The sequence below is a fragment of the Dermacentor albipictus genome, chromosome 1, assembly GCF_038994185.2.
Source record: "Dermacentor albipictus isolate Rhodes 1998 colony chromosome 1, USDA_Dalb.pri_finalv2, whole genome shotgun sequence".
Lineage (NCBI taxonomy): Eukaryota > Metazoa > Arthropoda > Arachnida > Ixodida > Ixodidae > Dermacentor > Dermacentor albipictus.
Window position 1 is genome coordinate 21,953,912 of NC_091821.1, and position 26,711 is coordinate 21,980,622.

The following is a 26,711-nucleotide window of genomic DNA, read 5'->3' on the forward strand; positions in this document are numbered from 1 at the left end:
TGGAAAATTAAGATATCTGTAAAGAGTTCTTTTTTTTTTTTCAGCGAAATCAATGAAGATATGGTTTTCAATGAATACTGTAGCCGTATAGTTTTGGTCCTTGGTGTTCATTTAACTGTTTTGAAGAGGAATTAGTTGTTCAAAGGAGTTTATGGATTGTACCATATGTTTTTTCTTTTTTTTTTTTGATCGTGAAATATACCGTAAGGAAGATGTTTAAGCGCAGCTTGTTTCCAACTTTAACAGAGCGGGGTTTGAGGTCAGTGTTTTAGAATAACCACCGCTTGAACATCCGCGCAAGCAGCGGTCCGCTTTCACAATTGGACCACCCTTGTAGCCGCGGAGCAGTCGGTGGAGTGTGCCGCAGCTCCACCCGGCTGGCGCGGCTGCCGCTGTGGGCCTTGGCTCAAAGAGGTTGGTAACCGATCTGCGCCGCATCTGCCGTTTCCGAGTGTGTTATGCAAAGCGCGCGCGCAGCAGCAGAAAGGGCATCGCTGTCCGGCCAGTCGATTCGCAAGTGCGCGGTCAACAAAGGGCCTCGAACGCGGAAGCGCGCTGCGGTCGGTGGGCTGCCAGTCGAATTAGGCGGGCGCAAAGAATTGGCCGCTTCCTTCGTGCGTGGCGATGGGTAACGACGGCCGATGCAAAGAAAGGAAACGCATTGCGGCGGCGGAGCGCTGCACATTCTGCAATGTACCGTTGGCTTATTCGACCGCGCCGGCGCGAGCAGGCGTGGTGAACGCATTCCCTTCACACCCCAGATGCTCTCTCTCTCTCTCTCTCTCTCTCTGTTCAAGGTGTTTTTGCTTTTGTTTTCTTTGAAGAAGTAGTAGAGTAATAACAATATGAAAGAAACCCGCTTTTAATGCTGAACCGAGGAGACGTGTTCTTCACAGGCCAGCAGCTCCACCGCTACATGTTACTGTCGCAGGATATCGCCCAGCATTAGATGCATTGTGTTGATACGATTTTTATGCGAGGAGTGACAAAGTTCCATGCACCAGAGTTTGTTGCTGCTACTGGGCCATTTTCGTGCAAGACGTTTAGCGTCTGCAGCGATAACCATCCATTGAGATTCATCGTCGATTCCATTCACCTTTGTCTCAGAGAATATCGGAGGTCTCATCGCTAGTGCACCCACTGGGGATTTAATGTGCGGCTACCACCTGTGCAGCCTATATGTATACACACAGACAGCTTTCAGTGATGATGCGGGCGAAGTTACGGAGGTGGCTGTTGTGTACTTTTCTTACAACACGAAGTAGTCGGGGCCGGTTTGACACGGCTTTCGGTTTCGGTTTTACCCATCTACAGTGCCACCCTGGTCGAAAAGCGAAGCCTTTAGCAAGAACTTTCGTGATAATAGATTTGCCGGTTTCGTATCGTAATAAGCAAAATAAAGCAATAGACATCATGCAATATATTACGTGATACTTTTGGTCTCGCTTGTTTTAAAACAAAAATGCGCGTAATGAACGTGCCTCTTTTTCTGACTTGGTGTTCCTTTGGCAACAATGAGTCCTACTAGTGTTTGAGACGGTAAAAATCATGGTGTGATACATAGGGTTCCATACCAATATAACTAGAGGAAAACAGAGGGAAGGCTGGAGATGAAAATTCATGACGATGAGCAAAACGAGAAGAAGGAGAAAGCGGGAATCAACTAGACTAGACTAGAGGGAACTATAACTAGAGCGAAATCTGGCGCTGCCTTCGTTCAACTATCACGGGGATGACGGGAAGCACAGGCTACGGATTGGTATGCTGTTGATTGGCGGACTAGTCTACAGGTTTTTTTTTTCTTTCTTTTTTTTGTAGTTATGGTTTGCTCCAAGCGCAGTTGCTTTAACCCGCAATGGGACAGTGCGGCGCAAAGCTCTCTGCCTTTGTTCTGTACCTCGAAGTGGTGATGGCGCGCTGGGCCAGCGGCTGGGCCGATGTTTGTGTCGCGGTGTGGTGACGAAGCCCTGACGAGCAAACTACGGCATCGTTAACGTTGAGAGAGCGTGTTTTGACTGTTTTGAGCCTGGTTTGTTAAGTGTGTTTCAAAACTTCAGAAGAGTAAAAAGAAGGTACTACTGATACAAGCACGATACTATGTTGTACATGTTCTATGCTTAAAACCATTAAAACACGTAGAAAACGTGGCGCGCCTGCTAATAAGCGTAAGTGGGGCTTTCATTAAAATGCGTAGTGATTCTGCATCTACTGATGCTTTCTTCTGGGAAGACTGATCGGGCCGGCGTTTACCGGTTAGCCGGTTATATGCCCTACGCATTACATGGCCTGCCCAGCTCGATTATGTTATCTTAGTGTCAAGTTGAATATCGGCATTGCCCGTTTGCTCTCTGATCCACACTGCTCTCTTCCTGTCTCTTCCTGTTGCACGTAACACCTTTCGTTCAGTCGCTCTTTGCGCTGTCAGTATGTAGATGCAACTTACTGCTTTGCTACGGCTGTTTGGCTTCTTCTACGTGCTTATATTTGCAGTGTGAGCCTTAAAGCTGCAAAGTTTAGCTGCACACATGTGCTGGGTTTTTTTATACCCTTTTATTAACTTTTTTCTACTAGTGATGCAGAGTGCAATGGAAAGATGGCTGACTGCTTGCATAACGCATTTTGTTTATTACATATACGGTTCTGCTTCTAGTGGCTTGACAATCAAATTTGATTGAGGACTTCATTACGCATTACTCGTTTACGTGCTCATTGAAATGTGTGTTTCGTGCCATTTGAGAACACAAACTTACCTGTGGTAGGAAAGGTTGCTGCTTCCTGGCTGTAGTCTGCTGTCGCAAAAGATGGGTAAGTGCGAAGCCACGCCATAACAGCTGCTGGCGCACGCTTCGGGAGCGGTACGTCAATATAAAATATAATGAAGCATACTCGTAGGTGGCCACAAGCGTCCTAGCTATCACTGCAGCAGATGTACTTAAAAGTACTTGGAGACGTTCAGCAATCGTGACAGCGGGCGCAGCCTTTCGAAAAAACGAGAGAGTTCGCAAGTGCCTGTCGTCTGCGAGAAAAGTCTCGCGTTCGCAGCGAGCAGGCGTCGTAGCAGACGACACTTGTAGCATTCCTCTCGAAGGCGCAACACCTTCTCCCACTACAAAAATTTTATTTCCATAAATACTTGATGAGTGTTTTTGTATAAGTACATGCACGATTGTTATTGCTATTGTAAAAATTAAATATTTTCTGGCGCCAAATCGGGAACAGAATTGCAGAAGAATGCATACCTTGGTGTGCCCTGGTGGTAAACCGTGCTTCAATCTCAAAGTCATACAAACTTTATGTAATGTATTGTGCATTATATAAAATACTGCAGAAATAAAATTAGATTTTACATGAAAACGTTCTAATAGAGCTTCGTTTACTGCGCCTCAAGCAGACGCCACTAATCTAAAGATCGAAGTCATTCCGAAGCCTGTACTTCCCATCATTCCCATGTAGGTTGAGGCAACGCTGAAGAGGGCCCTCGTAGACACTAGCGCCACATTTCCCTCTAGGGTATTTAATTAGGAGCTCTATGGTGTGATATTAGAGGAAAGAAAATTAAAATGTGGTACTTGATGCTGGATGGAAGAGAGGGAAGGCCACTGCTATCATTCTTTTGTTGTGAACGTAATAACGCGCAGTTCTATAGAATGACAGCGATATATATATATATATATATATATATATATATATATATATATATATATATATATATATATATATATATATATAGTTATGCTTCACAGCTAACGAACATGCGTGCAATTTGGTGTGACGCGTGTGGACAGAAAAGTCCCGACACGTATCATGCAACATTTAGGGATTTTATGCCTCTTGTGTCACAGTCCCACTTTGTCCCACATTGGCGGTCCAGTTGTGTGTCTTCAGGGGGAAAAAACGGCGCTGTGTTAAGAAAAGCAAGTGGAACAGTAGTGCATTTCACCTCAAGTTTTGATGTCGCACATCTGAAAACCGGTGCCGTCTTTCGAATTCGTTCCTTCGCATTGCCAACTCGGTGGCTACAATTCGTAAATTCAAATATGCCTTTAAAATAATTAGGAACTTAATTATTGATGATTTTTTGTTAATTCGTCAGTTACGCATGTCGATTTATTGCACATGTCCGCGTCTCCGATCAGTACACTTCTAGGATTAGAATTGGGCTGTATATACATCTGCCACGGGCATTTGCTTTTCTTTTCAAGTTATTATGTGTAGTCCCAAAACACCTGCCATATTATTTGTACGGGCCACGTAGTGGCTTACCGCGGCCGTCGTTTGTTTGCTTCGGAAGAGGGATCGCCCCCCTCCGGAAATTGCAGCAAGGGAGTCGGTTCGGGATGCGATGGAACCGGGCTCTCGCTGTAGCTCTTCATTAATCGCGCAGGGTGCACCTCATGGCGAAACGGCGTCCTCGAGCTTGGCTGTGCGAAGTAAGTACTACGTGCTCACGCCACTACACGAGAAACGAAACGGCACCGTGGATTTTCGACCCTTCTCTCCGCCGTCGTGGTGTGTTTGCCGAATCGGAGCTCGTGGTGTGTTCTTTGCCCGAGCAACGTTACTGCTCGTTGAGTCCTTCTGTTAAAGTCGGTGCCGGTCGGTTTCTCGCGGCTTTGTAACCAGTGCGCGCTTTGGGCCCGGTGCAGACCTTCTTTAACGAGAGTGCGCTGCGCGTCGCCATAATGCTCTCTGGCATGCATGTGGTGATTGCGCCTCAACTCCCCGCATAAGAACAGTGCCTTTGTACTCGTGCGCCACATTCCAGGGAGGAGGTTCTTGTTCTCCCCGATGAAAGTTGTCTATGCCAAGCAGCCGGTCGCACTCATTGGAACGGGCCGGCCTGCGGGGTAACGCGCGAGAGATGAACGTGGGAACACGCAGGCCGGCCTATTCTGTGTCCATTGGTGTGTACGGCGTACGCTCTGACCGTGAATCGTATAGAAGTTTTCCGTCTTACGTCCGCCTTTCCTTTTGTAATTGCTCACTTGAGAAACGGAAGAAAGCAGCAACAAAGAGATGCCCGCTACGCCGGCTGACTGCAGCACCACGTGCGTAAACTAGGCGGCAGTTGCTTTTCTGTTAGCTTACGCTCTTTAAAAAGTTTGCACCCTTTCGGGCGTATCTTGTCCCACAACAATAATCGTCATCTGCCTTGCTTGCGTTTGCCTTCCTGTAAAATCTGCGCTCGCTACTGTCCTGTCGAGAATACTATGTCATCGATAACGCGCATGCCGTTCATTACTTGGAAGTGCCGGGCTCGCGGCGTTAAAGGAAACGCAAGCAAGGCAGATTATCATCGTGGGAGAAGCTACGCCCCAAAGGGTGCAGATTTTTTTGAGAATGTAGTAGGGAGGTTTAGGAATATCGTCCCCGAGTGGCACTACGTACTCTTTTACACACTTTGGGACTCATCTTGTCCCACAAGAATAATCGTCATGTGTCTTGCCTGCATTTCCTTTCTTTAGCGCTGCGAGCCGGATACTTCCAAGTCACGAGCAGCATGCGCGTTATCAGCCTGGCGTAGCACTCTTTAAAAAATTTGCACCTTTTGGGACTTATCTTGCCCCACAACGATAAGGTCATCTGTCTTTCGCGTTTCCTTTAACGCTGCGAGCCCGGTACTTCCAAGTCACAGACGGCTTGCTGCGTTACCAGCGTGACGCAGCATTCTCTACAGGAAAGTAGCGAGCGCAGCGTTTTCAAGCGTTTGAGCGTAGTGTAGCGGTCGGGAAAACGTGTGTTTGATGATGTCGCACGAGTCGCTGGGCAGCCATCCCGTTGACACTTTGTCAAGTGCTGCCCCTAAGGTCAAGGAAGCTACACGGAGTTGGCGCAACCGGCCCTTATTACATAGTTGATCTCTTGGGCCGGATGTATCAGTAGAACTTCGAAAGCGCTTTTTGGCGGGTGGTTTCTCCGAGCAGAGTAGATGGGTCGAATTCACTTTCCACAAGGCCAACGTAATGATGATCCGGCCAAATCGCATGAGAGCATTGGATGCTTTGCCAACGTGACCTTGCAAGACTCGGCAGATGTCAGCGTGCGCATAGTCGTGGCCTACGAAATCGTGCGCGGTATATGGGAGGCCATGGTATGGTTATCGGGGACATTGTCAAGTACGGGCGCGTGGGTTTAACTTCGGCACAGCCTCGTCGTTTGACCGGTTCCTCTGTCCCCGTTCGAGTCGGGATAAGCTGCGCGTTGGAACTTCACAATTAGGAGAGATTAGGAGTACTAGAAAACGCTGCCGATAAACTCGATGCGCATGCGCGTGACGCCGTTCATGCGACTTTATTGAGCCGTGGGCCACACGCACCCTGCAGCAGCGGTTAGAAGTCTTTGGAAAAGTATACAGACTGATCATTTTTGCGTTTTCCGGAATTCAAATTGCCTGTGGCAGTTAACTTAATTCTATAGTCCATGATCTTGATTATTTAGAGAGGCGCACATTACTTGCACGAGAAGTCTGACCACATATGCAGTTAATTAGAAAAAAGGCGCTAATTAAATTCCTAAATAATTTACTTAGATTTAGGTGCACGTTAAGGAACCCCAGGTGGTCCAAATTTCCGGAGCACCCCACTACGGCGTGCCTCATAATCAGAAAGTGGTTTTCGCACGTAAAACCCAACAATTTTTGTTAATTCCTAATTAATTACATTACTGCACATATTGCGATTTCGGAATTGTAGCCAGTGAGTTTGCAAGGCGTATCCACTTGGTGCTAATTTCCAGAATGGCGCCGGTCTCGAGATGTGCGCCATCATACTCGCCATCAAAAATGCACCGTTGTTCCACTTACTTTTTTAACAAAACGCTCAATATGCATTGACGCACAAAAGTAACTGGAACGCCCATGTATTTCGTCCCCCACTTTGTGAAAGAATATATCGAAACTTGTGTCATGCATCCTGGGTGTTCATTTCAGGTGGATACAACTAGCAAACTCAGCGGCTACAATTCGTAAATTGCAATATTTGTCGCGAAGTAAGTTCATTGGTGCATTTTTATTTTTGTTCAGTAGTTGAATATGTGTTGAATAATCCAGCTCAAGGACAGGAATTTGCTATCTGCAACAGGCGCTTTCTTAAAAATTCCGGAAAACTTAAAAATGACCACCCCGTGTATACAGTTGTGGAAGTTACCGAGGCGCATTCGCTCACACTGACTACCTTTTCCCGGAGGCGAGGTAATTGTCGTTGCGTTGTTCGCTTGCTGAGTAATTCATGTCGTGTAACGTTTGCTCATCGCTGACGCCGGAATAGGGGCCGAGTTCGCGAAGCTTTTCGTTGCTAAACGCGGTTTGCTATTGGCCGACTGCTTTCAGTAATATGGCCACCATCACGACTGGTTAGCGTCTGCTCATACCAACAGTTCGAGCTTAATAACTGTTCTGAATACGGGTCCTTGTTTCTGACGTAACCTTGCATGCCTACGCGGGCGCGTTAATATATGCGTGAAGTTATTTTAATTGATACGAGCTGACGACATTGAAGGATATATGGTACGCGCGCCCGACTTTGGGGCAGTGGACTTTGAGGAATGGTAGTTGTCTGGCTGAAATATTACTGAACCGAGGTGAATGACCAGCATGTCTTTCTTTCTCTGGCACGCATGGTGAATTTATGGGCTCATTTTCTGGATTGTTAACATATAATGTATTATCGCAATAAACAGAACATTGCTTGCTTAAGTGTGTAGCGCACTCTTATTGAGAGAGCTGGCCGCTTGACACAACAAGGTCACACTCTGTACAAGGCGATATCAGCCTTGAGTTGCCTTTCCCCCCCCCCTTTTTTTTTATTATAGTTATTATCGGGACTCGGCGCTTACACTAGGGTGATGCTATCTGAGCACTATCGACTGGGTCTTGACTTAAGCATATCTGGAGCCATTGTAGTTAAGATTTGCTAAACTAGAAATTGGTGAGAGGCGGACGCATCTATTTAGGTCAGAAGGCGTGTTCCTTGACAAGGCTACCATATGCCAATCTTATCCTGCTGTCAGCAGTATTTGCGGGCGAGGTAGTTGATAATCCGTCTTGCGAAACTTCTCGTGATATTGTACGACCGCATTTCACTTTACTCGCTGATGTGATGACAGAGAAAGCTTAAAAAAGAATGCTCTCTTTACACCACATCGCGGTGTTCCCTGCTCACGCGGACAAACCCGCTCCGAGACGAGAGCTTCGAGGACGCACGCACTTCATCTAGCGCGTCACATCACATAAAGGGAAGCTGCTTCGCAGTATGCCGCAGCCGTGCCCCGACCGAGGTTGGTTCTTTTTATGTTGTGGAATCATTGGTAGCTGTATATAGGTATACGCGCGTCGCCTCGTAGGTGTTAAAAAGGAATTCGATTACGGCTTTCCTGCTTGACGCGGGTACCTCTGATTGCTCTATTTCCACCTTCGACTTTAGGAGAACGAGCGCATCGGTTGGGGGTAGAGGAGGAGGAGGGTGGTCGTCGTTTCTTTATGCATGTCTTCTCTGGGTAGGGCGTGCGACGCGTGCGGACGCATGCCGCTGGCGACCGGCTGTCCGTCGTCCAGGCGACGGTCGCAAGACGGATGAGTGTGGTCTCGGCGCTCGAGGTGGCAGGAGGGGGGCAGGCGTCCCAGCGACGGCCGACGCCGTGGCGCGCCGGCATGGTGGTCGCGACCGACGTCCTCCTCCCGGCTGGGACCACCCGACCCGAAGAAGGATGACGGCCACTGCTCCCCACCACCGCCGCCCCCACTTGCGTGCACTCCTCGGGGAGTCCCGAGTGTGTGCGCGATTGCTACCAATTGGCTGCTATAGGGGCGTACGCGGCGTCGGCGCTAAGGCCGCTTCTGAGCTGCCGTCTTGCGCCGTTCTCTTTGTTATCGCGCCGTTTGCGGAGGGCTCGAAGCGGGGTTTTAGTCGAGCGGCAAGAATTTGACGTGAGCGGAACAGACCGCCTGGACTCGGAAGCGAATCTCTTGCAATTACAGAGCTGCGTCTGTGCGTGTTTACAGAAGCGCAGTTTGTATACGCGCACAGGTCTCGGGACTATCGGCCGGCACGTCGCGGTTAGCGCCGTGTCGCGGAGCGCACCTGCGAAAGTATAGCGAGGCGTAGCGAGGCCGCGCATGCGCATGCGCATGCATGGCCCCCAGCGCTTGGGAGCGGCTTCCGCAACCTAATCTAAATATCTGTATGAAAACGCAAAACGCACTTGCGTTAGCGAGCGTACGACGCTACGCTATAAGAAGTGGTGCAGACATCCACGTAACTATTCTGCTTAGAGTAGCCCTGAGCGGAATGCTAATGATGATGATCGCTATTGCCATCGGCTTTGGAACGGGGCGGCGACAATTAGTAGCATATAGCCTGCTTGAGCTAATCAGTATAAATAGATGCGTAGAAGTAAATAATTTTGCCTCTCTCTCCTTGGATTAAAACCTTATCTGTATACAGTTACCTGTGCTTGTAATGACCCCGGTTCTCTCGATCCCTTGCCTGTATTTTTCTTTTTCTTTCCCGCCAATACTCGAGACTTCTTATATCGACTGTTGACCAGTTAATACTTCCATCTGCTTGAAATCCAAGCGCTTCTTAAGTCGACGTTACCTGCGGCCCTTGCTGTGTGAATCTTGGCATTCCATTACGATGTGCCGAGCCGTTTCCACACTGTTCCCTCAGCCTCCATATGCCTCATCCTGTTGCGAATATATATTTGCTCCGGTATATTTTTTGCCCACAGGGAGCAGCACTGGCCTCAAATACAAGACACTGCCATGTGTGTTATCGCGCAGATTTGACCTCCTGATTTATTTCTTCGCGTTCCATAAAATCGCATGTGTTTGTTTGTTTGTTTGTTTGTTTGTTTGTTTGTTTGTTTGTTTGTTTGTTTGTTTGTTTGTTTGTCATCCTTTGCATCCAATCTAGCGTCTCCATTTCTCTTTATTTTTGTGAGTATGGCTTGTCTACTTACACTTTCAGTTACCCTGGACTTCGTTGCCAACTTTTTATTTATTTATTTATTTATTTATTTATTTATTTATTTATTTATTTATTTATACAGAAAACTACGTGCGCCTAAAGTGGATTATTGCCGTGGGGGTATATATTGAGCAATACAAGTACAATGTCAAAAAGGGGGAAATAAGTACATGAAACCAAAATGAAATAAATGAGCATACTGAAAAGATTTTGCGCCAAAAAACAACACACACAAGAAAGACGACGACAACACGGGCGCCCGTCGTCTTTCTTGTGTGTGTTGTTTTTTGGCGCAACATATTTTCAGTATGCGAGATCACCAACTAGCCCAGCAGTTAACTCTTCTGAAATAAATTAGAACTGCACAAAGGTATGCCAGGCGCACGTGTGCGGACGTGCATAACACATCGCTGCTCATAACACTTTCCAGGCCGTGACCGTGCATATATCGTGTAAAGTTAATGTGCACGGCGTTTAAATAATGTGGGGAACTATAGTCGGATACAACTTTAGAAAAAAGGGGGCGTTTACTCCTCCGAGGCGAATGCACACGAGCATCCACCAATGGGCGCGCACTCTGGACCGACGTCATTCGCCGGACGGCCGGTGACTTCGCCGCTTCGGTCATCTGGGCGGGGCCTCCCCTTTTTTCTAAAGTTGTATCCGACTATAGGTATCGGAAGCGGTTACTGCGTCGTCGGGCAAGTTCTTGACTTTCTTGACCTCTTCCTCCATTCCGTGTCCACGCTATTGAGGTGCAGCAATGTGTGCACTTTAGCCATCCATTTCTTTTTATCCGTGTTTCATCATCATGATCAGCCTGGTTACGCCCACTGCAGGGCAAAGGCCTCTCCCATGCTTCTCCAACAACCCCGGTCATGTACTAATTGTGGTCACGTTGTCCCTGCAAACTTCTTAATCTCATCCGCGCACCTAACTTTCTGCCGCCCCCTGCTGCGCTTCCCTTCCCTTGGAATCCAGTCCGTAACCCTTAATGACCATCGGTTATCTTCCCTCCTCATTACATGTCCTGCCCATGCCCATTTCTTTTTCTTGATTTCAACTAAGATGTCATTAACTCGCGTTTGTTTCCTCACCCAATCTGATCTTGTCCCTTAACGTTACACCCATCATTCTTCTTTCCATAGCCCGTTTGTGAGTCTTCAAAATTCAATTTCTTCAATCGGCCCACCGACCTTTGGTCAACTTCCAACACCGGCAAGATCTGATTTTAAGCGCAGAGTGACATTTACAGCGAGCATTATTAGCGCTGGCAACGTTACTAATTTAGAAATTCCTCGCACGACTTCATATTTCACCTCTATTCTAAAGAGACCTATGTTTCATTATTGCTGCATTCCGCTTCCCTTCCATCCTCAGGTTATCTTGATGTTTGAGTAGGTTTTCCTTCGTTTATTTATGCACTCTGGTATTTATTTTACTTCACTATGGGTATGACTTGTTGAGTTGATGCCACGTCAGTACTCGCCTCTTCATTAAATATCAAGATTCCCGATTTCTGTATACTAAAGTTCAGGCCTAGGTATATCACTTCATTGCCACACGTATTCGCAGGTCTGTAAATATATTGTTTTGCTCGCTAGTGGTTCACTCTGTTATGAGCGTACATCAGCCCAGGGACCCTAGCTTTGTTGCACCTTTTACCCATTACGGAAATAAGAAAAATCAAAACCTAGTTTACTCTTTTTCATTGGTTTTTCTATGCCCTTATCGTAAAGCGGAACAATTCTGAGGGTGGAAAGCATCTTCATTCCTTGGCGAATTTCCACTAAGTGTTTGCATATTCGGCCTTGCCATAAGGTTGGTACTCGGTTCCCTATGTATGTCCCTCAGCAATTTCACAAAATCATCATCTATGCCCTCGTGTTTGAGAATATACCATGCATAGCCTTCCTGTCTACGTTGTCTGAAGCTTCGTTAGTATCTAGAAGTGCTATCAGTGAAGCTATTCTTAGCTATTGAAATGTTTATGCACTGAGTTAGTACAAATTTGTACTAGATATCCTGTAAGTGTCGGCCAGGTCTTAAACCAGTTTGTTGTTCCCCCAATAATTACGTTTCTTTACCAACTTCAACAGCTCTGATTTTATGACTTACATGGCCGCTTTATATATCACCGGCGTTACTGTAACTAGCGCCAACGGTTACAGTGCCGCCTAGATAGTAGTACAAGCAAACACTTGCAGCCTATGGCCTTTGAAGTCGGGTGGCACGCGAGGCTTTCTCTTTGCGTTGTTGATCTCGGAGGCCACGTAAAGCCTCTCTCAATATACAGGCCCAAATATAAGCGCATACGCGCGGCCTACTTATTGCGCATGCGCAGTGTGGATCGCGCTTCTGTGGTATACTGAAGGTGCTAACTTCAGGTGCAACACACGAACGCAGCAAGTGGCGCGGAGTTATCCTGCTGTGCGTGGCGATCGCGCGTTTTCGTCCTTGGCCGAATTTCGCATCACTCATCGACCGAATATATATTTCGCACGCCGAAATTTGTCGCAAAGTAGGGTAGCGGGAAACGCTCAACATTGGCTTTAATACGAATTGACGCTTGTTACGATTTGCTACTTACAGCGGAACTGGGTCCCGCTTGTTCTCTCTGTCTGATGCTGAGGGTTTGCTTTCTCTGTAATTAGATTGTGTCCGTCGGTCATAGTAAGCGGTCACCTCCTCTCGGCTTCCGAACGTTGCAAGATATACGAAACGGTAATGTAGCGCTCTACATTCCTGGCGCCTTGTTTCCGACCGGAACGCTGTTTTCAGTTCATACCGTTAACTCTTCAAAATTTGCTCACCAGAGCTATCCTCGCCCAATTTTCGGCCATTAAGGATTGTCCCAAATGGGTTCTGTAATGGAGGAGGCTTCGTGCTTGCCTCTCTACGAGGGCGAAAGAAGCCGCATGCTCTGGAAACTTGTCGCAACTGCGCGGACGTACACCAGTACCTGACGTGCTTCGGTAACGCTGATGTCATTTGTGGGGCTGATCATCTCGTAGGAGTCATGCGTGACCGCTAGGAGGACCCGGGTAAAGGAACTCCTAGGGATGCCCTCGCAGTCGAGGAGACGAATGGCCGAGCGAAAGAGGAAGTGAACAGTTTGCTCGCGGAGAGAAAACGACCGTGACGTAAAACGTCGGGTGGCCAAACAGACCGTCAAAATGGACCGCGAAGGAAGCTAGCGTCGGTACGCATCTTTCAAGCGCGGTTCCCGAGTTGGGAGCGAGGTTTTCGTAACGGAAGGTCGCGTGCGCGGGGGAAACGGCGCCTGCGGGAGGGGCTGGTCGGAAGAAAGTTACGGACTTCGCGTCGAAGGTGTAGGGGACGGCACAACGGGACCTGTGGGGGAGAAAGCGTGAGTGTGGGGGAGGCGGGAACTGTTGAGGTTAAGAGTGTTGAGTATTCGGATATCGCGTGCCACGCGCCCGGCACACGCACATTCGGACGCATCTGCTCGGCGGTACCACTCGCGTCGGCGCGGGCAAGGAGGATTTTGGGCTCCTTTTTTGGAGCTCTTTATTTGCTCCCGAGGAAAGCTGCCCTGGGCAGGGAGTATAAAAATACTCTCTCGGACCAATTAGGTGCACATGCTTGACCCCCCTCTGTAGACAGCCCCGCCTTTCCCCCGCACATGCAAACGCGCACTATCCATCTGCCTTCGTGGCTGCGTCTTGTGCCGTTTCTGCATTCTTTCTTCCCTGTTTGGTGGAGCCTGGAGGGGAGGGATGTGCTGCCGCCGTTTTGCGCTCTTCTGTTGCCTTCCTTTTGCCGTCGTCTGCCACCGTTTTCTCGCATGTTGTTGTATGTTTAGGTGTGCGGTTTCTTCTTTTTCTGTTGAATTTTTGTAAGCGCTTGACGTTTTTGATTTGCGCTGTCGGTTCCTTCTCGGGTCCCCCGACCCCTCGTCGTCGTCGCTTTTCTTCGTGCGCTGGGCGGGGAGAGCGGCGGGCACGCGCTTTGCCCGCCGCCAGCTGGCGTTGCGCCGCCGCACGCGCCTGCTCGCGCGCGCACGTCTGCGCACGTGCCCTGCTTCTGCGCATGCGTCACATGGCTTCTCCTTCCCCGCCTCTTTGTGGCCTTTTACATCTTTCTCCTTCCGTTTTCCTCCCTCCTCGCGCGAAGGCCCCTTTCTTTCGTCCCCCTCCTCACCTTGCAAATCCCGCTGTTCGTTCGCCGGCCGGACGCGGCTGCTGCTTTGCCGGCGAAGCGCATCAGTCGGTCGCGAACCCCGGCGGCGTCGCGTTGTGTGTCTGCGTCGTCGGTTGCCTACTCCCCGGTCCCTGCGTGCGTGAAACCGCCTCGACGTAGGTCTCGTAATAGGTTGCGCGGCCACTGTGGATTTTTCGTATTTTGTCTGCGCCCTGGGTCCTCCTGCCCGTCGGAATCCCGTGCACAGTGGCGACGGCATGTTGCCCGTGACTGCGGCGTTCGCTCGTCGCCGTCGGAGGCGCCCGGACGGTGTGCTCGTGCAGTTCAGCGTAGTGCCGCCGCTGTCTGCTGTCGGATGCCGTGCTACCATCTTCGAACAACGTCACTACTGCGGTCCGATGGATTTCCGAGCGCGTGCACCGAGGAACTCTACCGATGCCGTCACGTTGTGTTAACGGCGCACGGTAGTAGTAGCTAGCTTTTTTAGGAGTGTTCCCATTTGCGCCGGGCCCCGCATATCGGAGAAGGAGCTTGCGCCGCGCAATGATGACGACAATGGTGGATGCGACGACTTTGCTGACGGTGCCGACTTGTCGGTGCCTGCGCGAATCGACCACGACGTCGACGACGTTACTGGCGTCGACGACCACGACCTCCACCGGTGACGGCGCCGCGACGTCGTCTTCGCGGCGTACCACCGTTTGCGCCTGCCGGTGTTGCTGCTGCGAATCGCCGGACTGCTGTTGCTGTTCCAGCTTCATGGTGCTCGAACCGACGCGGCAAATCGGTATGATGTATGCTTCGCCCTCCGTGCGCTTGCCTTGCGATTCGGGCGTCGCTCGGCGTTGCGAGATACCCGTGCGCTTACGTCACGGTCCGTGTTCGGTCAATGATGGAAAGCGCCGATTCGATGTTCGCGGACTCGGCGACGTCGACTCGGCGGCTTCCAGTGGCCGTATGACCCAGAAGGTTTGGCTTACGCCAGCAACAATATGCCGTAAGCGTACCTTACATTTTATTTTTGCTGGTGTACAGGCTGATATCGGGGAAATGCGAATTTTCCGGTGTATGTCGGAAGGGTTGACGCGGCGGCGTAATGTGCGCTTTTGCGCGCACATTACGACCATGCCGCGAGCTGTTATTGCTGTGTTCATTCAGTTCTTCATATCATGCACTACAGAATATGGCTGCTGGTGTGCATGAATGTCGGGCCAGTCAATTCTTAATCATATCATTGTCATGTTCTACTAGTGATACTCCGGCACATTCGTTTTTCTCACTGAGTACTGTATCATTTGTCCTATATTTGAGATCTTACAAGCTGCTGCTATTGATGCCTCTAGAGCGCCTACGGTTCACTTCAAGTCAGCGCGATGGTACGCACAAGGCGGCGTTGGTTTACGTATACGTAAACACACGCAGTGAAAACTAAACTGGATGTCCAATATGAGGGGTTCTGGATAGTTCTAAGGGCAGTGGCGGTGCTTTAGGAAAGCTGGGGAAGGTTGTATTGGCATGCGAATGCAGAGCAGCAAGTTTACCCGTGGTGGTGACTAACGACATGTAGGGACGTAGCACGCAAATATACTGCAAAGACAATTAGGCATGTTTTTGTTAGTGTCGGTACATTCATTTAGAGGCAGGTAAACACGAATGCGGTAATCCATCAATAATCGCTGAAAATGCCGAGAGAGTGTGAACGTGGACGCAGTGAACGTAATTAAAGCGACGATTTGGCACTGCCCGAGAATAGGAGAGAGCTCGAAGTGAGGTGAAGTAAGAATTGTAGCGCCGAATGGCATTAAAATCTCGCTGAGAACTTGAGACTGGAGTGTGTGGTGGTGGCACACGCCGCCGACCCGCTTTCAAAGGGGACGCCCGCTGACATTTGTCGTGATAGTAAATCGCTGGCACCCACGTGCCTATTCTCAGGGCATCGTTGCTATCCGTTTGTATTCGTTAGCAACATTTTCATCATAATCGAGCCAGCTAGGAACCTAGAAATGACGAAAAATGAGGTTTTCGAAACATTTCCCCAACGATCGCCCTAGAAGTACTCGCGATTAACCGTTGTACAATCCCCCCCCCCCCCCCCCTCGCGCCTTTTCCGTTGTGCAGGGCATGTGTGGAGCTTTCGCGAAGTGCACGGTGACCGTCAGTGCGTTTAAAAATCTCTTGCGTTTGGGTTCCGTCTTAATCCGTGAAAATAAGTAATAATTTTTTTTTAATTACTTGGTTCAGAGCTTGACGAAGCCATTGTAGCGCAAATAAATAACGAGCACAAGACAGGACACCATGGGCGCTACCAGAGCTTATCTGAAGGCGTATTTCAGCTCTGTGACACTTTGGCCTGCTCTTTCTCCCATAACGAGTTTGGTGGATTCAATCCGCGCCGGAAGCGCGTTCCCTGCATTCGCTGCACAAAAATACCGAGCGTTCTTGCGCCCTTCGGATACGATGAAAATCGATTGCGTCGTCATTGTTGCCTCATTGGCGCGAGTGCTGCTTGCGTGCATCGGCGTGGAACGTAATGCGGCAATCTCTCTCTCTCTCCTCCTGATCACCCGTAGTATTTTTATTTTTTGAAAGCTGAAAGTTATCTACCGTCTCACATTGGCGCCGGCGCAAAGGCTATCGTCGAGGCCTCCCCCCTCCGCGAGCAAGCTTGCTGCGAAAGCGGACCCGAAAAAAGCAAAGAGGGGGGAAACAGATCCGGCTTTTAAACACTCCGCCCTGCAAGTTGGGAACCGCCCTGATAATCTGCGAGCGCTGTTTCCTTGCATTCTTTCGACTCGCGGGGGCCGACTTTGTTGCTTTTGGCGTCTTTTCGCGTTCAACGAGCCCGAACGCATGAGCTGCTCCAAATTCCTGCAATACGTCCTGCGAGTGCGGGAGTGAACACCCTCGCGGCTATGATATTTCTCCCCCCCCTTCCTTTTTTCCGCTTTGGTCCCTCCCACACGTCGCAAGCCCTTCACGAGGGCTGCGATACCTGAGCTGTATCGGTTTCTGCGCGGTCATTTCGATAACGTGAGAGTTCGTTTCACTTGCGATCGGCACCTTCCTCAGGGGTAGAAGGGGGGAGGGGTGTAGCAACGAGCGTTGGTTTTGTCCCCGTAAACACCACGGGTTCAGCGAAATTTATTTTTGTTATTGCTTTATAATTCTTTTTCGCGTCGTTGAGGTGGTGTGCCTCTTTCGACATGTATGTTGCGGACCTCTCGCTTGTGAGCGTAAATCCGCCCGTTTGGAAGGCGTTCGCTTTTGCATCGTAATTGGGCACACGTCACTGCTTACATGGAGCCACCACCCGGGCCATCTCCGAGATTCTCAGACTCGACGAGGGCGAGAGTTGCCTGCTCTCCGGCGCAGCCTTAGACCAGTTTTATACAGGGTGTCTTCTTTTTTTTTTCTTTAGCTGCACCAAATTTCTTATAGATTGCCTATGGCAGATAGCACAGTTCTACCCTTTGGTCAAAATCACTCGTTGAGGCGGTAATTACTTTTACGAGAAATCAAAATGTTCAATTGAATAATTAACGTAATTACGCTAATTAGCATTTTATTAATTAATTTACGCCACATATTTCAATCTACGAATTATAGCCGCTCAGTTCGCTCGCCGTATCCACTTAGAATGAATTCTCTGGACAGCACCAGTTCCGAGATATTGATTTTCAATGTGTCCGACGAAATGCATTGGTGTTCCAGTTACTTTCTTAAGAAACTGCTGTTTCGTGCGTTGAAGCACGAAAGTATCTGGAGCACCAATGCATTTCGTTAGCGTTTATTTCGGTGGTGGCATTGTTTTGCATGCTGCAGCAGAAGGCAAGTATTCACTCGCTAGGCCTCTGAATAGTGTCTGGTGTCGTACTATATAGTTTGCGACCACTCAATTTTTTTCCCTAGCACTTCGACGGAGATCGAGGCAGTTCGTCAGTTTTCTTTGTTGACATATCGCGGAATCTATAAAGGGGCAAAACAGCTCGACAAACAAGTGCTTTCGTTTGCTGACCACACGAAACGCCTTGCACGCCGAGCTGTCTTCCACTGGCGTGGGCACACAACGACGCTATATCCCTGTCCTGCACTGCTAGTGTTCCGCTGGTGACGTGTATTTAATAAAAGGACGCCAGATGTCGACACTAAAGCAGTTTACATTATAGCGAAGTATCCATTATTTACACACTCCGGAGAGAGGCAGGTTGTACCGGTACTATAGCAGCCTCCATATTGCGTTTGAAGTGCGAATGGATGTTTTACAAGAAGCAAACAAAAACAGACGTTCTTTCTGCGGAACTGTGTTGATTCTAACGCACATGTTGGAATTTATGAGAAGCGGTTAATTAAATGTTATGAAACTACGTTATGAAACATGTTATGCAAATACCAAATCAGGCGGATATTGCATATGGTGAGACGTCTACTCCAGGGATGCCATGAGGTCGAACGCGATGTATGATGCTTCTCAGGGGAAGAATGGTGATGGCAGGTGTATGCAAGAGAGATACGACACATGCACATACGACACATACGATACGATACGAACTTTATTTAAGGATTCTAAAGCTAAGGATGGTCTGCAATTTTCTCATTGGCACTTTTGCTCTGAATATAGTATTTGATAAGTTGGTTAAGCAAGAATCACTAATTATGTAATTAGGTTAAATACAAAATAGTATGGCTTGCTCCACGCGACGGCAAACAAAATTACCTTAGTTCTCTCCAGTCGTGGCACCTGCATTTTTTTTTTATTAAAGGTTTGGCACAAGTTACGTGGGACACATGGTATACCCGCCGAGATGCCGACCGACCCAGCAGCAGACAGGCAGCCGTCGTGTGATAATAAAACGTAGCATTTAAACGCTGTTAATAAGAAAATGTGCCAGCCTTGCAGCCTTGGTGCGCTTCCTTTAATAGTATATGCTGCTAATTCTTAACCAGTTAAGCAAAAGCGAAATTTCGTTGCAGTTAGATTTTAATATTCCCCTTCGGTGTACATTTCATTAGGAAGAGCCTACCACTTTCATGCGAAGCTCATACTTCCACAACCGCCGTCGTTTCTTGTGAATTCTAGGGCCTCACCATGGTCTTGCGAGGAAATCGTACCGCAAGAAAGCGAATTAAACAATCGTCTACATTGCACCCAATGGCAACTAATACAGAGCCTCTGCGCTGCCAATTTGACAGCTGTAGAGGCACCGGGAGAAGCGCCAGCTCTTCGTATTGTCCCGTCTTCAACTGGGCGTTCGTAGACGTTGTACTCGTGAGAAAAATAGGGAAGTTTACTACTGCGACATGACTGGCGGGATCTCATGAACGTGCAGCGACAAACCGAAACTTAATTCTCCGCGCTTGGGGTTTATTACCCGCCGTGGTTGCATAAAGGGTGTTGTGCCGTGCTATGGCGTACTTTGCGTGGAAATTAATCCGGAGCATGCCCACGAACACGTGTGAGTTTCCCACATAGCTCGCGAAATGCTTTGAGACGTTGAACCCCGTAATTTCAGTCTTGGAGTCTATTCTTGGTTTTCTGCGCCGAAGTGTGAGTTGTCCTTCTGCTGCGTTTGTTATCGGTAAGCGTCTACGTAGGTCACCTCGGAATCCCAGACACTGTTAACAGGCTCCAGCCAGTGCTGTTTCTTTATAGAATATGTTGTGCTTGCATTGGCCGTGGTTGCCATGGGCAGCCCGTGCTCCGTTTTCATAAAGCAGGCGTCAACTGTTTGAAGAAGTGTCGCGGTCCGGTTATTGTATTGCATTGACCGCGATCTCCGCACAGCGAGCTGTCGCAGCTGGAACAGAGAGAGAGGAGATAAACTTGCGGCGCGCGCTATGGTCGAATGTGCGGCGAGTCCAACATTGAGGTTCGTGGAGGGTCTCTAAGGGCACGCCAGGAAACGCGGTGGCTAGGCCCCTGCTCCCACGGCCGAGCTACGGACAGTTGCGTCGATGAAAGACGCGTTTAATTCTCAGCGGACGGACTAGCGTCAGCAATGTTTGCGTCAGCGAGATCTTTTCTAGGCGTGTTTACCTGGCGTTTTACTGGCAGCCACCTGCCAAAAGCGGCGTTCGTGCGCTGGGAGTTCCATGCCGCCGTATAAGTGTTGTTGGCACACGCGGCGCGGAATGATAAGCCGAGCTTGTTCTCGAGTTCTTTCGCGCCGCGTTTGCTTCGCAGTTCGCTGCGGATTGGCGGACGCTTTCTTTTTCGCCCTTCGCTCGGCGTCCCGAGCTGGCAGGAGCGGCTTTTCGGTCGGCGCGCGACGTCTCTTTCAGAGAAACGGCGGCCCTCTTCAACTGCTACAGTGTGCCCAGCTTTTTGGCAGCCTCCGGCTTGGGCGAGGTCGCGCGGAGTGCGGACGGCAGAAAGGGAGTAACGCAAGCCTAGCGTGTTGCGGCAAGGGGGGGTTGTGGAGCAAACGATTGCTGAACCTCGCGTGCCATGGGTTCCTCTCTCGTCGTCTTTTTCCCCTCGTATGCTTTCTTTTCTTTTTGTTTACCGAGTAGTCGGTGTGGCGGCGCTGCGCGTTGCTGTGCCTGGCGGCGCGCGGTCGTTGGCTCCTCTTTCGGCGGGTGACGTATGGGCGTTCCGCTCCAGTGGTGGCTTCCGGGCGCCCCTTCACCGCTGCCGCTGTCCACCCCCGTCGCTGGTGGCCCTCCGTTGCTGCTGCTGCCCGTGGGTCGACGACAGAGGCACGAGAGGGTGAAGGGTCCGCTGCCGACGATTGTTCTTGGGCGACGCGAGCCCCCGGCTCTTGTTCGCACTACCGCCGGCACTGTGACATTAGCCGCCGAGATTTCGGGCGTTAAGAGAAGGATGGAGAGAGACCACCAGGGGGCCGCGACCGTCCGTTCCGAGTAACCACCAGGCGACAAGCATGCTCCCTTTCCAACCTGTTGCGCGGCCTCACCCGAACTAGAGCCACGTGCAGCAACTCTTGCGGCCGGCTGGGTTAGGGCAGGGTGCGTTCCTCGTATGATCAGGTCGTATCCGCATTCTTTTATAGTGCCACTTACTAGTTAATGGGCAGAACTACATTGACAGCGCTTTAGTGTAAGTGCTGGGGTCACAACTTGCGAGCTCATTGTTTATACATCTTGTTTGTCAAAGCGAACTGCAGTGCCGTGAAAGCTGATACAGACTTGTCGAAAGAAAAGGGGACAAAAGAAATCACCAACTTCTTTCGTTCTTCGAGCGAGCGGAGCGGTCTGGCGAAGGCGAGTCGGGAAGAGTACCTGTACATGGGCAAATTCCTTTCCCACCAGTGTGGGGCCCACGCGCCTTTTCTTTCCACTGGTCTATATATATAAAGCACCGGTAAGTGGGTTTCTCGCCGGAAAACACGGTACGTGTGGCCCCCCTACGATCCGGTGCCGCCGGGGCTGCATGTGTTCGGCCGCTGCGACTGGCGCGCCTTTCGTAAACGCACCGGAGTACCTTTTAGCGTCCGCGCAGTCTGTCCCCGTATGCTTTTCCGGTGCGGTTTCATAGCTCGTCTCATTGTCCGCTCCCCCCCGCCCACTCTTTCTTTTTTACCTCCGGCTGTTAGCTTTACACTCGTGGTAATTTTCGCTGCATCTTCAGGGTAACCCGTTTTAATAGGAACACTGAACAGATGCAGCCGTTACATTTAAAAAGAACCTGGCTGCAGTTGGCGTTTCATAATCGCACAATCTACGCAATCACTTGCAACAAGCATTCCTATATTGAGACCCGCCGCGGTGACTTTAGTGGCCATGGCGTTGCGCATCTGAGCCACGAGGTCGCGGCTTCGATCTCGGCCCCGGCGGCCGCATTCTGAAGGAGGCGGAATGCGCAAACGTGCGTGTACCGATGAATAGGCTTCCCTCGCAACTCACTGTGCACTTTCGCGACTTTGATCCCACCCCCCTCTGAATTCAATTTTGATTCGTATAGTGAATGCATTTTCAGATTTGCTTTCTATGACGCATTTAAGGCGTACTCATCAGCAGGAGAGTACAGAAGGCGAAGAGTTCTCGAGGTCGTTCTTTTCAAAATAATTGTAGTGTGATCATGCTACTCCTTTGAGCTAGCGCGACCGCGATACAATGCTCCGTCACCCTTCTTCGGGGCGTTTGACGCGTGCGTTTCGCGAAATCAAGTTGATGGAAGACATTTTTCGCAGCTCATATCTTCCGCAAACCTTTATAACAGTGGAATGGCTTTGTAAAATGTCAAAGTCAGCAGCTCTTCGATTTAGGCTTGCCATTTTCGGGCTGCACTGTTTTCGCTAAACGAGCGCACAGATATTAGTTCAGGAGCGCTTTGGTTCTATACAAAAAAAAAAGTGAGCGTTAACGGACAAAAGAAGAAAAATAAAACTTGTACCACTCATGTTAAGACGTCATAAAAAGCCGTTCACCAACGGAACGCGTGCGAGGAGTAAGTATTGCGTCACCTGTGGACTGCTCTTGTGCATTTCTATACGTATGTGTGCAAGTGTTAAGTTTACTTGCCGAAACACCTCCAGCTAATTATGATCGCTGCACTCGGCTACGCGACGTGTGCAGCTGTCGATTGAACCCCAGCTGCGAAATGAAATGCGACGTGCATGCTATGCTACATGGAAACAGTTTATTCCTTTCTTTCTTTTTTCTGTCTTTTCTCTTTTCTTTACATTCTGCAGTTTTGAGTGTCGAAACGACGACACGATTATGAGAGGCACGCCGTAGTGAGAGACTGCGGATTAATTTCGGCCGCCTGGGGTTCTTTAACGTGCGCCCAATGCACGGTACACGGGCGTTCTTTCATTGCCACTCCTTCTCTCCCCCCCCCTCCCCTACCGCCTCTTCATCGATATGGGGCCGCCGCGGCTGGGAGTTCTCTAGAGGGTGTTGCTGGGATACGCGAAAAAAAAAAAATGAAGGAAGGAAGGAAGGTTCTACTTCCCGGCGTATGGCGAGCGCGCAGTGTGAGCTTATTTTGACCCTTCTCACCTACATTTCGCGTCTTAGCGACGACGGTCGGTGATGGGTCGTGTTTGCCCAGTTTTCCTCGTTTCCATAATTACCTTGTTTAGCGCAAAACAACGGACGCGAGAAAGACGACAGGACAAGGCGTCAACTAGCCCGCCAACGCATTGTGCTGAACTATCTTTCCTCGTTTCGTTTGCTCCGATATGCCGCTTCTGCACCAAAGTCGCGCCGGGAAGCATGACTTCACGAGCTGCGCATGTGTCCGACAGGCCTGCGGTCATCGATCGCGCTCAATATTTTTTTTGTGGGCGACGCATCCTCTGCGACGCTCCGTTGTGGGTACGCGCCGCAAGCGCGCCGCGGCCACCTGCGCGCTCGGCTCGGTTGCGTGTACGGGCATGCATCTGTGGGAGGGCTTTTGTCCAGCCCTGGCAACGGCGCCGAGTTCTTTCTGCTGCTGAGCGAGGCCGTCCAGAGGCGTGGGGGAGAGAGAGAGAGAACGGCGTTGGCGCGGGTCGGACGTGCCGCACACCAAAACTGCAAACTGTTCCCGTGGTTCGCGGGCTCGGTTCCTGAACCTGGTCGGTGGTTGTTGTTCCTCTCTCTCTCTCTTGTTTGAGGGGCCCCGTTGTGCTCGTTCGTTGGTAAATGTGTGCCCCCGTACACTCTTCGGCAAATTTACACTCTTTGGAGTCTATCTCTGCCACACTAGATAACACTGCCACACACTACTCATCTGCCTTGTTTGCGTTACCTTTCTTGGAAACGCCGCGCCCGCTACTTTCCTGTCGGAAATGCTATGTCATGCTGATAACACGCATGCCGTTCGTTACTCGAAAGTACCGGGCTCGCCGCGTTAAATAAAGGAAATGCGGACAATATAGATGACGATTATCCTTGTGTGGCAAAGGGTGCGATTTGGTGAACCCGTTCGAGATGTTTGCGGGTCTTACCGTACTTCGTCTGTGCCACAGTATGCCTTGTCCTTCGATGTCTCAGGGATTCTCGTGGCGATTCTCTTTATTATTATTATTATTATTATTATTATTATTATTATTATTATTACCGTTTCTGAGTGTCAACTTTGAATGCCTTTGCATACTACCTTATGTATTCGGTGCACCCAGGTCTATCTCGGAAGTCAGCAGCGGGCCACTTGAATCAAGCGCGCTGCTAGATTTCGCTCGCGCCCTGAAGTGGCTGTCTCGGCTTTTTGCTGCCCCCTGGAAGCTCTCGTCTCGAGCGGCTTTGCAACTCCGCAAGCACCGCGCCAGTGCCGCCGCGGTCGCATGGGAACATTCGCTCCTCAAGGGCTCTCGGGCATTTGTGCCCCGAGAGATGGCGCCGAGGTTATCTGCTACATTTACCACTACAGGGACGCGCGCGCACGGCAGTGAAGATTCCCCGCGTGCGCCTAATTGATAACTTCTGCCCGCTGGCGTCGTGGGAGTTCGCGGCCCATTGTGGTCGTCCACTGCGGGTGGTCGCTGGCGCCCTGTTGTCTTCGCACCCACGCTGCCCACGCGTGCGGCTGGGTGTTCTGTCGTAATGGTGGCGTGGACGTGTGGCGGAGCGTGCGCATGGGAGCGCGTCATCTCGCAGTGCGTTGCACTTAACCAAAGTGCGCAGTTTTCTTTTTTTTTTTATTGCAGTGGCGCGCCGTGTTGCACTTATCTCCTGCCGTGGAACGTGTCGGAAGCCGCAGAGAAAATTTGTGCAACGTGAAAAAGCGTTCCTAGCGCATTTATGTGGGTGCTTATACGAGCATCGCAAGATGTCGCCACCAGCTCGACTGACTGCTTGCCGGCTGGTGCTGTATGGTATTCGGGTGCACGTCTGCGCTGTTACGCTTACCCTACTAGCAATCCGCGGTAGCTTAGCGGCCACGACGTTGCGCTGCTGAGCTTGAGGTCGGCGGTTCGATCTCGGCCACATTTCGACGGAGGCGAAATGCAGAAACGCTCGTTACTTAGATTTAGGGGCACGTAAAAAAAAAAAAGCGAAAACCAGATGGTCAAACCTAAACCGTATACGGTTCAATTTCGACAATAGTCCTCCGCTGCGGAATGCCTCGTAATCATATCATGGTTTTGGCACGACCCCACAATTTCAATTTTTCATACGCGATGCTGTGGTTGTCGTCAGCTGCTTTCACGCTCATCGGCGGCCCGGCCAGATGGCGCGCGAGTGTGCCTGAGGTCGTGTGTTGCTGCGCTGGCGACGAATTAAGCTATGATTAAACTACAAAGCCGTGGGTCCCTTGCCTTTGCAGGCGGCTTGTGATATAGCCTAGAAACAGGTGTGTTTAATGTGCGGCACGCGGTGCAGGCGTTCTGTTCGGAACAAAATCTTTGAACGGACAAACGCGTCGACGAGCCTTCACAGAGAAGTGGCCAGGGCGCACATCGAACAGGTGGTCCTTTGTTCTATAGGCAGGCACCCCTTTCTGATATTGATTCTATAAGCGAAGAAATAAATGCCGAGACCACGTTAAAGAAAAAAAAAAGTTTTCGGCAACGCCCCGCCAAGAAAGCTCCTGCTAGATTTTATTATTATTTCCTTATTTATTTATTATTTGCTCTTAACGAAACCAAATGGGACATTACATGGTGTTGTTGTATTGGTTAGTATGTTGCTGGCGGTGATTTCGCGGCACGCCGTTTGAATAAGGCAGAAACACGGGAGTGTGAGCGGAACTGGGTCGCTCCGTTTTCTGATCTTTTCGTTGTGACAGGACGAAGCTGCCTTAGCTCAACATGTAGACGAGAGACGAGACAAGACACCGCAAGCGCTGCCTCTTGTCTCGTCTCTCGTCTACATTTTGCGCTGTTAACAGCAGGATGGAAAACCAACAAGCCCAAGCTGCTATTCTAGTGACTGCCTTGTAGTTCGTTCGATGACCATGCAGACAGACAGTCTCGGCTGGGACAATTTGCGCGTAGGCTTCGAATCATCAACGTTCTCTCGGATCCTTCGGCTTTCGCGTCTTCTGTGAAAGTTGCGGCTTGGCAGGCATGCTGTAGTGATCAGGCCTATCGCGCTCAGCTGTCGGCGCCGGTGTGGCGTTCACTCGTCTTTGCTCAGCTATCTCGAGGTGAAAAACAAAATCGTTTCGTGCTGTGAGATTCGGTTGTGCCGAAAGGTCCGAAGAATTTCCGCCAGGCGATTTCAAGTTGCTTAGCCGGTTAGTGCTAAACAATACACGATGCTAATATGCAGGCCTGTGGCGTTGTCTTATAGTCGTGCCGTTCCTTTCCAAGTTTCCGTGAACGTCTTCCCTCTAACTTCAGTATAACATCGGCGCGTGTGTGTTATCCGAGGTTTTTATTTGGCTTGGAACGCCGGCGGTTCTCTGGTTTTGGGCGGTTCGATCGTGAGGCGTCCGTTCCGACCCGCTTATTTGTTTCCTGCAAGTCGTAGCGGCATCCTAACGTCAGAGAGTCCGTGGCGAAGGGCGCGTGATCGGGAAAAATGGCCGGCGCGTGGTGGACGGTCGTCTCCCTTGCCAAACTCGAATGGAGAGGAGAGCTGCGGCGTCAAACGACTTTCGCGCCTTTTGATCGTCACGCTCGTTACTGACTCCACCGCGGCGCACAATGGTTTGCTCTAGAAAGGAATATCTCGTATCTCTTTGGTGTTGTG

The 26,711-nt window shown here is 50.0% G+C and overlaps 1 protein-coding gene across 9 annotated transcripts in view; it reads left to right on the forward strand.

Moving 5' to 3' along the window:
• LOC139060400 (protein spitz-like) overlaps nt 1-26,711 on the forward strand; it is a 178,984-nt gene that overhangs the window by 108,657 nt on the left and 43,616 nt on the right. For 3 of the 9 annotated variants that reach the window (XM_070539507.1, XM_070539503.1, XM_070539510.1), the window contains exon 4: nt 4,385-4,430. The exons of 3 other annotated variants lie outside the window; for them this stretch is intronic. In XM_070539507.1, the coding sequence (XP_070395608.1) occupies nt 4,385-4,430 (46 nt within the window). Of the gene's footprint in view, nt 1-4,384; nt 4,431-8,130; nt 8,275-14,157; nt 14,917-26,711 lie in introns of those variants that run through there. 3 more of the 9 variants (XM_070539514.1, XM_070539511.1, XM_070539497.1) reach the window with 3 other exon arrangements.